This window comes from Balaenoptera physalus (assembly GCF_965194825.1).
Source record: "Balaenoptera physalus genome assembly, chromosome: 4".
Classification (NCBI taxonomy): Eukaryota; Metazoa; Chordata; class Mammalia; order Artiodactyla; family Balaenopteridae; genus Balaenoptera; species Balaenoptera physalus.
The window spans coordinates 85829897-85845163 of record NC_138891.1 but is presented as its reverse complement, the minus strand read 5'-3'; the positions used below and the strand labels follow the sequence as shown (position 1 = coordinate 85845163).

At 43.7% G+C, this 15267-nt stretch overlaps 1 protein-coding gene across 1 annotated transcript in view; it reads right to left on the bottom strand.

Annotated features, from left to right (window-relative positions):
* The window catches only part of DRD3 (dopamine receptor D3), a 40400-nt gene extending 25715 nt beyond the window's left edge, over positions 1-14685 (bottom strand). The window contains 2 exon segments of the mRNA XM_082460243.1: positions 3628-3740; positions 14381-14685. Coding sequence (XP_082316369.1) covers positions 3628-3740; positions 14381-14650 — 383 coding nt within the window. The 5' untranslated portion in view covers positions 14651-14685.
* Positions 14686-15267: the final 582 nt, after the last annotated feature.

The following is a 15267-nucleotide window of genomic DNA, read 5'->3' as shown; positions in this document are numbered from 1 at the left end:
CTTTCCTATCTCTTACCACCCTGTTATTACAGATCAGGGCTTCATGACCAAAAAATGCTGAATCCATTTGGTCAAGTTTGTCAGACGGGTGACTAGCATTGTGTGAAGACCAAAGGTCTGCATGAATGACTGTATTTTTAATGAATTGACCAACTATTTGGCATCCCATGAACAGAATTTAATGCTGTGTACTGCAAACTGCTGTGAAGGATAATGGAGACGGCTTTTCCAAGGCCTATTTTCAGTCCTAGAAGAGAAAGGAGGCTCCATTTTGAAGTTTGGTGAGGACTGGTTCATATAGACCTACAGGCCAAGAGGGGTGCATCCTTGTGCTTTGCGGTCTAAGGCAGGACTTGTTCCTCAGGTTGCAGGTAGGTGAACGCTATGCATTCTGGGAGTTCTCCCTGTATGGGACAGAAGCCAGTTCAAGGTTTGTTCTTGTTGGTTGTGTCTACTAGGTGGTGCAAGTAGAAGCGTGTGTTAAGCATGACCGCTGCCAGCAAAATGGTGCTTTTGTGCAAGTTACAAAAAGATACCGTCTCCTGGCTGGTAAAGGGCACCCTCTCTTGGTTTACTCAAGGCTTGGCAATGAAGCCCTTGGCTGAATTCAGTTCCCACACTCCAGTGCACAGCCTGCACAGCCTCACCTGCCAGCTGCATGTGTGAGAATGTGTGTGGGTAAAGTGTATAGGCACACTTTCCAAGATGGTAGACGGTAGGGTTGGAACTGGAAGGCTGGGAGGGGGCTGTCCCAGAGCCTCTTCTAGAAGCTCTCTTTATACAGTTCTTCCCTCCCTCCTCCAAGGCTGATCTGATCCTACTCTCTCATGTCCTTTCTGAAGGTGCATATTTGTGGTATAAGCATTGGCTACCCTCAGGCAGGGACCACCGGATTCAGGATTCAGTTAATATTCCCTTTTTTTTTTTTTTGGCCGTGCCATGTGGCTTGCGGAATCTTAGTTCCCTTACCAGAGACTGAACCTGTGCCCTCGGCAGTGAAAGCGCGGAGCCCTAACCACTGGACCGCCAGGGAAATTTCCTGGTTTAATATTCCTTGTTCAAAGCTCTGTAATAGGCACAGCAGGGAGATTCACAGGTAATGAGGAACTAGGATGATATAATAGTTTGGGGTGGTGGAGGTGATGATATAGCAAACTAGATACAGTCTATTACTTCTGTAAATGATATATTTCTGAAAGCACATACTAAAATATGTACTAAATGTCCAGAAATCACACAAAAGACTTAGATGTTATTGGAGGAATTCTGTTCTCAGAGAGCTAAAAATATTATAAAATCACTAACTATCCCTTCACTGTTTAACAGCTTTATCAAGATATAATTTGCATACCACACAATTCATCTAAGTATACAAATCAGTGTGGATTTTTGGGGTATATTTACAGAGTTATGCAACTGTATTCCTTTATTTTTAGCACATTCTTTAATGGTATTAGTTTCAGCAATATGGACACATTCTTTAATTTGCCTTCTCAGGCTAGCCAATCAAGTAATAAAAGTCACGTGATAGCCAAGCAAATGATAAAAGTCAAAAGACCACCGAGTTGACTGGTTGGGTTTGCAGTATCACTAGAGGATAGGGTTTTCATGCCCATTCTTTGGTTACACACATGCAAGGAAGTTTAGGGCTGTTGATACAGAGGGCACAACAGTGGGTCACGTGAATGTCACACTTGGGGACGTGAGGAGGACGTGCATTAGGACTCCTGCAAAGGGAGCCTGGAGATGCCACAACATGGTTACAGAGGAAGCACTGTGAGAGTACAGGGGTGACTGAATTAAGCTGTAGACATTTGGAAGGGCTTCACGGAAAAGGGGGCCAGTGTGATTGGCCTTGGAGCATGAGAGGGCTAGAGGGCAACCCAGAAAGAGATGAGATTGAAAAAGTAACGTGAGGCCATATTGTGGAAAACTTTGAATCTTAGGCTGTGAAGGTAACTTCAGTTTTTATTCCACAGGCCAGGGAGACACTGAAGGGTTTTGAGTAGGGCAATAGACATTCGGGCTTTACTTCTGGGGGAATAATTCTGAGAGTGGTTGAAGGACCAATTAGGAGGCTGTGGCAGAAGTCTAGGTGGGAGGTCATAGGAGCCCAAAATAAGCAGGTGAGGTAAGAAAGGAAAGATGGGTCACATTTAGAAAAGCATTTCAGAAATAGAGTCTGTAAGCGTTGATTGCTTAGATGTGGGAGATGAGGAAGAGAAAGGAGTCGAACAAAATCCAAGTTTTCAGAAGAATGATGTTGTCAGTAAGAGATCATCAAGTCAAGATGGTTTGGTGCGGTGATGGTTTGATGGTTTGGTTTTTAACATTTTGTCTTGTAGGAGCCAGTGGTATATCCAGGCAGACATGTGGTCTGGACGTCAGGGGAGAAATTAGGGGTGAGGCTGGAGATTTGAGGAGGCTTAGCACAAAGCCTAAGATTGTTAACTTGGAGTCAGATAGACATGAATTTAAATCCTGGCACTGCTTCTTATCAGCTGTGTGACTTGGTGCAAATTCCTTAATTAGTCTAAGAAGCTGGAAATGAAGATAGTAATAGCACCTGAGAGTTGTTGTGAAGGGGGAAATGAGTTAAGGCTTTGTCATGCCTTAGCACGATGTGCTAAATTCGCAATAGATGGCGGATTTTATTTGGGGTCACCTGTTGGAGCTATGGAGTGGATGGATAATATTCCTGGGAGAGACTGTAGGAAAAGAAGAGGTGGACGGGGACTCGGAGAAGGGAAGATCGGAGGCTCTTGACTGGCAACAGGGACCATAAGCTCGAAAGTGACTTCCTTTCCCCAGGGTGCTCAGTGGGCCCGGAGATGTCCTTGGGGGCCATGGCAGATCTAAGACTCAGGAAGGGGAAAGGGAAAGAGGAGAGGAAACTGAAAGAGAGGGGAAGAGAGGAACAGAGGTCCCCAGAGCCGGGGCGGTACACTCGTAGGGACAGAGAATGATGTTACTCTGGTGGAACACACAAAGGCTCTAGTCAAAATCACAGAAATCCACTCCAGCAACCAAAAGGCAATTCTAAAAAACATTGTTCTTTACTTGTTTTTCTTAAACTCTATGAAGGAAATAAATAAATAGGGCACAGCCACATTTTCTAAAATTACCATTCTCCACTCCTCTCTCCCCCATCACAAGTACTCCCAAGCTCCCAAGCTTTCCTCTCCGCTCTCTGTCTTTCACCCCTGCTCTCTCTATCTCCCTCCCTTTGCCAAAACACAATAACAATAGGAACAGTCTCTCCTGTGTCAGCTCATCTCACCTCTTTGTCCCCCTCACCCTTTCTCCCCACAAAAAATTAGGAATCACAAAAGCCCCAAGGGTGGTGGAAAAGCAAAACCAGAATCCTCTGGGGGAAAGGAAAGCTCATAGGATAGTTATTTCTCTCCTGTCACAGGAGTTTCCTCTCACCTACAAACCATCGCTTAAAAGAAAAAAAGGAGAAAAGAAAATGTCCCAGAGTTAAGTTGTACATGGCAGTCACCCCAGTGCCCTCAGATGCGAAGCCTGTGCCTTGAATATAGCAAGAGCAGCTTCCCTAGGTGGTTTCCCTCGCCACCTGACCTAGGCCACCTCTCTCCTAAGTCTGGAAGGGAAGCCCAGCCTTACCTGTCGATGCTGATGGCACAGAGGTTCAGGATGCTGGCTGTACACATCATGACATCCAGAGTGACGAAAACATCACAGCAAACTCGGCTGAAATTCCAGACTCCACCTGTCACCTGGGTATCAGAGACAAGGATGTTAGTGTTTCCCCCCAGCGAAGAGACAACTACCCACTCAACTCTACCGCCTTCCCTAGGCTGCCCTGCACAGACGCAGACATGCCCTCCCTGTTGGTACAACATCATTACCAAGGGTAGGCATCGAGGGACTGTCAGGCTGCCCAAGACTGATCGCCCAAGAAAGGACAAATCCACAGAATGTTAGTGCTGGAAGGGATCTTCCAAATCAATTAGTCCAGCATTTCTCAAAGTGCGGTCCACAAGGGGTACTCATGAAAGATGTAGATTTCTGAACCCTTCCTTAGACCTCCTGAGTCACAGTCTCTGGATCTCGGACCCATGAATCTTCGTTTTTAAATAAATAAACCCCCCTGTCTCCCATCACACCAAGGTCTGTGAATTGCTGATCTGGTTCAAACTCAGGAGGCAACTAAAGCTCATCGTGGTTAAGTGATACGCCCATAGATGCACAGCTGGGAGTGAAAGAACTTGGGTGACTGCCAGATGTGTGCACCGTGCCAAAACTGCCTCTCTGAAGCCCTCCGCCCAGTGGAGAGCTCACCATGTACCAGGAAATAAACTGAGAACACATTTTTCATAAAACTTACCTCCAAAATGAAAATCTATCTGGCTTCCGGTTTTGAAGCTTCAACAACATCTACAAGAGCCTATGTAAAATAAATCTGTGCCAGTGTGCCTGCCTTCGTCACCATGGTCCCACTCACCAAGAGGTCAGGGGGAAGGTGTGTCCAGGGCATTGGAAAGGGGCCCAGATCCTCTTTATTATTCACGGAATCACTGAGGATGGTTCTGACCTCACGCATTTACACGTGTGTTCCAAGCTCCATAACTCCTCCGAGTAACACTTATAAGTAAGTCAGGAATTTAGGTAATTTAAGTTATATTCTAGCACATTTCTATTTTATTTAAAAATTTTTTTACATTACCTAATTGAGCCAGAGAGATATGCTAGGGAGATTATCACTTTCATCCGCAAATGCCACTCTTGGGGCCCCAAGGCTTTTGTGCATTTGCCAGCTTCCTGCCCTTGGGGCTGCCATTCTTGGGCACCACGGTTCTCAAGGGGAAACCTGTGAAGCTCTGTACCCCAGGCTGTAGCTGGGTGTTCATGTTATCTCTGCTGGGCAGGCCCAATGGCTATTTAAGAGAAAAGGGAGTGAAACATAGGTACAGTAGCCTCTGAAGTAGCTTCTCAAGGAAAAGAGCTACAAAAAATAGTGCATGAAGATGCTGTTGGCCCTCTGTCTAATTTTTCTCATCCAAGATGCTGGTTATATCACCAGGCCACTTGACTATACATCATTGTTTTATGGCACTAATGCAAGTTCCTGGAAGGCTCTCTCTCTTTCCCCTTCCCTACTAATTTCTTTCCCCTTAGATTTATTTCCTTTTCAGCATTTGATCTTTTCCCTATATTTGCTCATTTCCAAGCTCTATGATGAGAAACTCTGACCAAAAATATTTTGTTTAAAAGCAACAATGAACAGTTCAAACTAGTGATGAAGTCATCATTTTTGTTCATTTAGTTGTGGATTTACTTTCTCTCTTTTAGTCCAACCATTTGGCTCTATGTAAATAAAAGCCTAATATGAATTTTAAAGGAATTCTGAGAATGAAAACTTTTTTAAAGGGACATGTATAGTCATAACACAATGAGAGGAACGAGGAGAATAGAAGATGGTTTTGCTCAATCCATAGGACAGTTGTATGCTGTAAAAGCTTCTTGCAAAAGGTAAAATTTGTATACTAAATCTCTTTTAACATATGTTTACTATGCAATTTACATCTTTAATTGGGGAAAACCACTTTTTTTTTTGCAAAATTGTGAGTGCCTGTTTGTGTACATATGTTGGGGGACAGTGTAGGTGAGAGAGGATCATTAGAACAATAGAAAACTGCAGGCTTGCTGGATGCCCTGTTTGTTCGTTCATTTGTTTGCTCATTTGTCCAGTCATTCATTCATAAAGCAAGTACTTGTGAAACTCCTAATACTTAGTTCATTGGAGGAGGGTATGTTATGTGCTTTAAATTTTATTTATTTATTTATTTAATTTATTTATTTTTGACTGTGTTGGGTCTTCATTGCTGTGCGTGGGCTTTCTCTAGTTGCGGTGAGCAGAGGCTACTCTTCGTTGCGGGTGTGTGGGCTTCTCATTGCAGTGGCTTCTCTTGTTGTGGAGCACAGGCTCTAGGCGTGCTGGCTTCAGTAGTCGTGGCTCGTGGGCTCTAGAGTGCAAGCTCAGTAGTTGTGGCACACGGGCTTAGTTGCTCTGCGGCATGTGGGATCTTACCAGCCCAGGGCTCAAACCTGTGTCCCCTGCATTGGCAGGCAGATTCTTAACCATTGCACCACCAGGGAAGCCCTGTTACATGTTTTAAGAGGTTTTTAAAAAAGATCTTCAGGCCCTGTTCTTGAAGAGAACTGGAGAAGCAAGGCATTCTTAAATAAAGTAGAGATCATCATGAGATCCTAAAATCGTTAATACAAGTTAACATTTATTGAGAACTCAATCTATGTGTGTCACCAACCCATATGACCCATTCCAGAAAGTTCTATAACTTTGAAACATAGATTCTGATAACTCGATACCTGAATTTTTTAAAACTGTATATGCTCTTACAGCTTTTTGAGGACAAATTATACACTTACTTGATAGGAAATTAAATGACTGCAACTTAATCAACCTGATAGGAGCAGGGACTTTTACTTGTTTGCTGCTGCATCCAGGCTCCTAGAGCAATGCCCAGCCTGCAAATATATTCTGACAGAACGAATGGTCTCTGACATAATCTGTGTTAATTCTAATAATTACTGATGTCTGAACTTTACATACATGGCCTCTATTGCTGATTATGGTCCTGTGAGAGAAGACTATTGTTATCTTCATTGCAGAGAAAGAAACTAAAGCTTGGAGAGGTTCAGTACCTTGCCCAGAGAGGCATGGCTATAGAGGCAGATGGGGCACTGGAATGTAGGTTGTTACACACCTGCTGTATGGGGGTGTCAGGCAAGGAGGGGGCAGCTGTTGGAAAGGGATGGAAGTGGGTGGACACAAGGGAGAAGGAGAAAACCATGTGCCATCAAGGATCTTTGTGTGACAGACCGCATCAACCCCCTTCTAGGGAATGAGACATCTTCTGATTGCTTGTATCCCAGGGTTGTAGAAAAACAGCACAAAACAATGGGGGCTACTGACTTTGGGGCCTAGTGAAAGTATGTACCTGGCAGATTTCTTTGGTCCCTGGTTTCTTGAGCCCCTAAGGACCGAAGCCCTCAAGCTGCCCCCTGGCTTCCAGGCCCCCAATGTGCTACCCCATTCTGGCTCTCCTCTCATGCTGTCTCCAACTCTGCCAGCAAAATCCCCATTCACTCCTTGATCTCAGCTAAGTGTCAAGAAGACAACAACCTGATTAGCTAATTTAAGTAATTCCCGCTAAGGTGCCATCACTTGGTTTTCCCTAATTGGTGGGATGTGTAATGGAAATACTTAAGTCCTCCATGCCAAGTAAATAATAGTGAACGATCAATAAAGAGCTGAAAGGGCCAAGAACATGCTAAGTAACTCTTACAGCAAGCAAATGAGGTAAATGTTCTCTCCAGTTTATAGATAAAGAAATGGAGTCTGAGAGGGGTTGAATAATTTGCCTAAGGACACACAGCTAGTAAAAGTAGCTGGAATTTCAAACCCTTAATATCAACCATTACTCTATTTTGCCTCTCAGAGGTCAGCACCCCGACATGCTGCTTCTGGGAAGTGTACAGTTTAACTCCATTCTCATATCATAGGAGGGAGAAGAGTTGGCATTGGTCCGTCTACCCACCCACATAGCCGGCGTTCACTGAGGGCCCATTATAGGGCTGATACCTTGCTGGGGTAGGTGTACTGAAATGAATTAAACCTGTTTTTGTTCCCAGGGCCTCAGAATATAGTGTCTGTGTGTTAGGGGGAGTCATGTGTGAATGGGAAGGGGTGAACTGAGGGCCCAGGAGATGGACGCTAAGAAAATAACTATGATACAATATGATAAGTGCTGACAGTGAGACGAGTACTACAGAGTGTTGGGAGAACATGAAAGGTAAAGTGATTTTGAAATTAAAGCAGAAGCAAAGCAAAGCAAAAAAAAAAAAAAATCTGATTGATTTAAGGCTTTTTAGAAACATGATTCTACCTTTTCCCTAAATTTCAATGAATAACTCACTTTGGAATTAAACAGCAGGCAGATGGTGTTACTCTCACTTGCTAATGAATATAACTAACTCCCTTTGGCAATACAGAAGGTGGGAGAAGCAAGAGTGTCTTCAGGTACTGAAGTTGGCTATTGATTTTCAACAGACACAGCCTAAGGCAGCATTTCCCAAATTTTCTGATAAGGCAGCATTTCCCAAATCACCTGAGGCTCTTGTTAAAATGATTCTTAGGCCCTACTCAGAATAATAAGTCCCTCCAGTGATTTTTGCTGCCTGGGAGGGTTGGGAAATGCTGACTCTAGGGGGTGTGGGGGGCATGACTTTGTCCCTAAAGAATATATATATATATATATATATATATATATATATATATATATATATATATATATATATATCTGAGTCACTTTGTTGTACAGCAGAAATGAACGCAACATTGTAAATCAACTGTACTTTAGTAAAATTTAAAAAATATATATATATAAAAAGAAAGAAATCGTTGTCCCTAGAGCTCCTTAAGCATTCTTTATCCCTTGGATGCCTTTGGCCTCATAGTTCCTTCTCAGAAGAATGTTTTTAAATGCATGAAATAAAATACAGTGGATCACAAAGGATAGTGATTATATCAAAATATAGTTACCAAAGTTTTTTTTAAAAAGATATGTGATTCTTTAAGAATGCACTAAATGACAAGACCTAGTAGTTTCAAAGCACTGATGAGTGTAAATGGTATTTCGGGGTCTGCAAAAACTGTAATGCGATTTGAAAATATAAATATCTGTGATTTCCACTGGGGATGCTAAGGATTTCTTCTGCTGTGGGTTGATGCTGACATTCATAATTGAAGGAAGTGCTTAATTTCGGTTTAGTGAAAATAAAGAAGTAATTTTATTTATATCCAAGTTGATGGACTCCCCAGGTTAAGAACTCCTGTTCTAAGGGATGGATTTTTAGTTGGTTGGGGGAGATATCCAAGGAGCAAAGATGGAATTACTTCTCTAATTAGCCTCTTCATTCCATTTTTGTTTGCCGCATTTGAAATCCTTTTTTTTCTTCCTCCCTCCCTCCCTTCCATCCTTCCCTCCTTCCTTCCTTCCTTCCTTCCTTCCTCCTTTTCTTTTCTTTTGTTTTGCAGGAGGGGATTGCTGTGGGGCAAAATAGGGTACTAAATGAGGATTTTTCACTTCTCTGAATCCCAGTTTCCTCATCTGTGAAATGGGGTTTTTACAGATTAGTGGTTCCTACCTGTCAGTTTGTAGCAGATGGCCAGCTGGCTGCACAAATCAGCTGGGGTGGGAATGGGCCTGGGACTAAGGGCTTGTTACAATTGCTATAGACTTTCAGGACCACCCCTAGAAATTCCGGTTTGGTAAATCTGGGGTAGACCCATCAGTCTGTATTTTGAACAAGCAGCTCCCCGTAATAAAGGTTGAGCTCAAAGTTGAGGTTCATGAGAGTCACGGAGGAGCTCTTTTAAAGTGCAGACCCTGAGGCCCATGCCCACAGAGAATCCCGGTCACTGGGATGTTCTTGAGGTTGGATCATACTTTAGAAATGACAGCAGAAATACTCTCCAAGCCCTTCCAGCTTTCATAGTCTTATGACTTCCATCAAAATCCAGACTTTGGTGAAGAGACTGTGAGAAGCTCCTGCTTTTGTTTTCCAGTAGGGAGATTTTAAATTGCTATCATCTGGGGTTTTTTGAACAATGGTAAAATTCTTCTTAAAAAAGTCTTTATTTTTAATAATCAATATCATTACAAGTCCAAAGGCACCTGTCTCCCAAAACAGCACTGCCCCTTCCTGTCGTCACTCTCTGACCTTCGATCAGGCCCTCTATGGCGAGTTTCCCTGCCTGAACCCATTTGGCACTTTTTTGCTTGTTTATATTCCCTAACCCTCAAATCTTTTCTCCAGTCCACACTGGGACCCAAGTACCCTGAGTTGAGTATTCTAAATGTTCCCTTGGTTGCTTACGCTGCCTTTCTGCCCTGATACAAGTGTGTTAAACATCACAAAAGGTGCTTAACCGAGTGGAACAAAATGGAATGTTTGTGCTTAGAGAGGGAGCTCCAAACAGACTGCAGCTTCTAGAGCAGGAAATTAAAAACTTGAGAGGGAATCTGAGATAGAACTATTTGGTACAGAACAGAAAAGAGTTTTCATGAAAATGCTGCAAACTGAATTACAGAGATGGCCAGGCCAGGGCCCTCTGGAATATGATTTACTCTGAGGTCACCTGCAGTGTTCTTATCCTCAACTTCTCTGCTAGGCCTGAGGACTGAGGAAACTGAAGAAGGTCAGTGTACCTTCATGATGAGAATGGTACCAGCGAAGGCCACTGTGGTGCATACTTGCTGACTGTCTTCTTTCCTCTTTCCAATCGTCCTTGGATTCCACTGGGAATCCCTGAGATTCCTCAGCAGTTGATGTGTCCTATGGAAGGTACACATAACCTATGCTAAACTGACTATTCTATTCAGTGATTAGTTCAGAGAAAATCGTGTGCCATAAGCCAGTCCAATCCAAGTACATCTTGACACTTCTACTAGAAATTCTGGGACGTGGATTTTCTCTTTTGCTGTGAATGGTGTGGTGCACACAAGTGAGGTCTATAGCTTACCCTTTGCCTGTGGATAAGGTCAGTATATGGAAGAAGACAGAGCTGAGAGAACTGTAGAGAAATGGAACTGGAGCCCTGTTCAAATCGAGCCTGCAGTCCACCCTACCACAGGACTTTTAAACTTGCTGGTAGGAGAGCCAATGCATTCTGTTCATTGTTTAAGTCAATCGGAGTTAAGGTTTCTTTTACTTAACAATAAAATTGTCTAAACTGAGATATTTATAGATCACACTTTTTAGGTATCGAAGCATTTTTTCAGTTGATGACAGTTGAGCCTAAATCAACCTTGTGAGGTAGGGAAAGTGTAGTTGTCACTTTCATTTTATTCATTTAACTCCACGCCTTCTGATTCCCAATTCTGAGTTGTTCTCATAGCACAACCCTGCATCAGAATAACATTCATCCCAGTGAATTCCAGCAGAAGCACAAAGTTATATGACATTTTATTGCCTACATCACCCCCACATCTTCTTTTTTAATAAAACCCACATTTTCACTTTTCCTTTTCTATCCTCCCTTGCATCTAAAAGTGGCCTTATGTTCCAGGTCTAGCCAATTAGACAAATGAAGTTCCTTAGGGAGATGCTTCAAGCCACTGCAGGGAAAGGGCTTTTATTTACTTTTTCTTTTTCTGCTGTCCCCACCCATCCTATTTTTGGGTATGGCCATGATGCTTGGGGCTATGGCAGCCCTCTTGTGAGTAGCATGAGGAAGTGGGTTTGCCAAGGATGATGAACAGAAAGAATGGGAGTCTGGTCCTTGATGACACCTGAAGCAGCTGAACCAATACCAACAGAACTCCTTCCTCCAGAATTCTGTTTATGTGAGAAAAGTAACTCCTATTTGTTTAAGCCACAGTGAGTCAAATTTTCCAATATTTACAGTCAAAACATAACTCATATATACCGGTGTCTGTCATTATGAGCCAGTTTTCCTCTGAAGGAAGGGGTCTGGCCAATGTGAGCCAATATTCCCTTCAAACAAGATGGATACATTCAAATCAAAGCACAGGAAGCTAGGAATTTGACAGCCAATTTGGCCCCCTCATGGTGTTCTTCTCATGTTTGTTCTGTCCTCCTGGGGGCCCTCAAACCTCCAGCAGTCTCTGTGGTCAACACTGCATCCTTTCCTCTTTTCAAGGGAGCTCTGTGGTATGATCTTCTAATTACTAGACCACCTACTCATCATTAGGACAAGTTAGTGAGAGTAATACTTTTTGCTCTTCTCTGAGACATGTGAATTTATGTATTCACGATCACTTTGAGAGCTCAAAGTGCTCTTTTCTCTCGTTAAAGCACCCAGTCTACTTCTGAGGTCCACAGAAAGCAGGCAGGCATTTAAGACTAAGGGAAATATACAGACTGGGGTGGGATAGGGAGACCTGATCCTTTGGAATAGAGCCTTCTATTAACTTAACTGGTTGTCTGTTAATGATGGCTACCTAACGTCATATTCTGTCTTTTATTGAGACAGACCCTTAGTTGACTGTTGGGGAAAGTGACGTAGAGATACTAAGCTGCAATTACTAGAGCCTTGAAGCAAGTGGGTAGGACCAAAAAGAGGTCGCAAAGCCCATTTCCCAGTGGAGAGATGTCTCTGCTCCCCCAAATCTTTTTTGTATGATTTTAGACTTATGTGACTGTACTCTTGATTACTGAACACCTACCTGTTATAAATAACCTGTTGGACAGAGGGCATCTTGGTTTTAATGGGGGGAAACAAGAGCTCCACCAGAGCTCTTCTCACAGGGGAAAACCCATAGATACAACCTGCAGAGAGTCCACTACGGCCTTTGGCAAGATCTCATGCTGGCCCTCTGTTGCTCAGTTGCTCCTCTACGCTCAGCAGTAGAGTGGGCGTACCACCCATACTGGCAGGTGTGGCTAGAAGGGGATGCCAGGGGTATCTAGTGTGAGAAGGTCACAACGTCCATCTCCTATACCAGTATCTACAGAGGTTTGCCAATATAATCCATTCAGAGTCCTGGAAACAATCACAAATGAACAGCCAATGAGTGCCCTGAGTGCACAGACACCAAAAGCCTGGTTTTATTTCAGAGGCAATTAAAATGCTTATCTGAGTGAAGGTTCTCTTCCTGCCTTTCTTTCTGACATTCATCCTTCTGGCAGACTTAAGAATCCTTGTAATGCATAGGGATGGACAGAAACACTTTTGAGCAGGGTGTGCTGGTGTTCTGAATCACTGACTAATCCATCCACACTCGGTTGTAGCACCTAAAGTCTGCCTCATTCTGGAACAGAAACATCATATACTTCTAACTCCTTTTCAGTATCATTATTAAAAAATAAAATAAAAGTAAATAGTTCATTGTAACAATAGATGTAGCTGCAGATGGTATAAGCAGGAATGGCCCATCTAACGCGTACATTGCAGACCAGATTCATTTAATCATTCATACATCAAATATTTATTTAGTACATATTATGTGCCAGGTAGTATGTTTGGACTACAGGGAAAAAAAGAACAAAGACATAGCTTCTGACTTCAAGGATGTCTCAGCCTAATTGGGTTGACAGAAAAGTCAAGATAATTACAAGACCCTTTGACATCAGGATAATCCTAACTGGGAAAAATTAATGCATATTTTTTTCTCTGAGTATTCCCTTAGCCTTTAAATCTATCCCAATCAGCCTAGTTGTTTTTATTCTTTTCCTTTCCTTTTCTATCTCCTTGATTTCTTTCCTTAATGTCTCCCCATTGAGATCATAAGTCTAATTTTAGTTCCCAGTCATTCTTTAATATGGTTACTCGTCTAAGCAGTCTATGTTCGAGGTTTTTGCTCTCCTGTGATATGTCATACTTAATTAACTGTCATCTTCACTATTAATATTAACTGAGATATTAACTTGATGAATTTTAATTTCTCTTAATCATGGCATCATTTTGAGCCTTCATTGGATACCTTTTTAGAATGATACACAGTGCAGAGGAGAAATATTAATAGGATATTAAGGGTTTAAAAAAAAACTCTTTAGTAATTGCATGTTTTCCTGGTAGGAATATCTGTTTCTTGAACAGGTGTAGGCACACTGATTTCCTTGTTAGCAAATGGATGTTTTGTCTTGATCACCTCCTGACTCTGTTTTGCACTTTCAAATGAAAATACTTTCAAATTTAAGAAATGTTTCTCTCCGGCAGAATTCTCCAGGGTCTGCTGCATTATCTAACTGGTGAGGGAGGCACCAAAAATATAAATTTGGTCTTTTCCTTTGGAAGCAGAGTCTGCAGAGAGCTGGTACCCAGGAGGAAAATGCTGAGTCCGAGGGCAACTGAACCATCAGAAGTCTGATCTATCTGCAGACTGTTCTTGCTCTCTTTTCCTCTCATTCAGTTAAAAAAGAAAATTGTTTTTTTAAAAATTAATTCCTCTGCCCCTACATGCCTCCTGCACATCGCCACCCCTATATACATTGAGACACTGTTGAGGATGGCCACTGGACTGCTCCCACCCCAACCCCCGTGTCTTTGCAACATGACTGGCACAGAGAGTAAGCCTGGTGCATTTCTAGGACAAGTCCCATCACTGAAGTCCAGTCACCTGGATGCTGGAGGCCTGGGGAGAGAATCATTCCCAGCTCCCTGGTTCTGACGTGGGCAAGTGATGCTGGAATAATGCTGCTCTCAGGACCTTCAGTTCCCTCGTGAAAGGGAGAACGACAGGAGCTCTCCTTCCCTCCCTAGACCCTGGATCATGGCAGGGAGCATTCTGACCCCAGACGCCGGGAGCTCACGGAAGACAAAGACAAGCACGGTCACATGGGCAGCTTGCACTTGCGACCTACTCACCTCCAGGTACACCACCCAGGGCATCACCAAGGTGGCCACCAGCAGGTCTGCCACGGCCAGGCTCACCACCAGATAGTTGGTGGTGGTCTGCAGGGCCCGTTCCTTCAGCACGGCCACACACACCAGACCATTTCCAAAGATGATGGCCAGGATGAGCACGCAGTAGGAGAGGGCGTAGTAGGCATGTGGGCGGGCCCGGCTGGCCCCGGTGGAGTTCTCTGCCGCACACGTGGTGTTGATGTGGCCCCCCAGCTGGCTGAGAGGCGCCATAGCCCGGAGGGAGAGGAGGGACCCCGACGCGTTTCCTGGGAGGAGATAGAAAACAATGTCGGTCAAGTCAGACTCTTTGGAGCTTGGCTGCTTTGGGTACATTTTTTGATTTTTTGATTCGATAAATATTTTGTTGAGCACTTTCTATATGCTGGGCACTATTCTGAGCCCTGGATATACAGCAATGAAAAAAATAGATAAAAATCCCTGCCCTCATGCAGCCTCCATTCCAGAGAAGACAGTAATAAACAAGATAAATCCAAGATGTGGTATGTTCGATGATGACATGTATTTTGGAGAACAAAAAATTAGGGAAGGGGGTGAGGACAGGGTGAGGATGGTGTGTGTGTGAGCACTTGGGTAAGCAGGAAGCCCTCATGGAGATGGTGACAGTTGAGTCACGACCCGGAGGACCTGAGGAAGCCCACTGTGCTGATGGCCGAGCAGGAGGAACGGCAGGTACAAAGGCAGGGCGGCAGGGCGGCTGGCAGGTGGAAGGGACCGCAGGGAGGCCAGTGGAAAGAGCCGCGTGAGGCAGGGACAGAGTGGAAGGGTGTGAGGTTGAGAGGTTGTGCTGGGCCGTTGAAAGAACCGTGCTTGGACCCTGAGTGAGATGG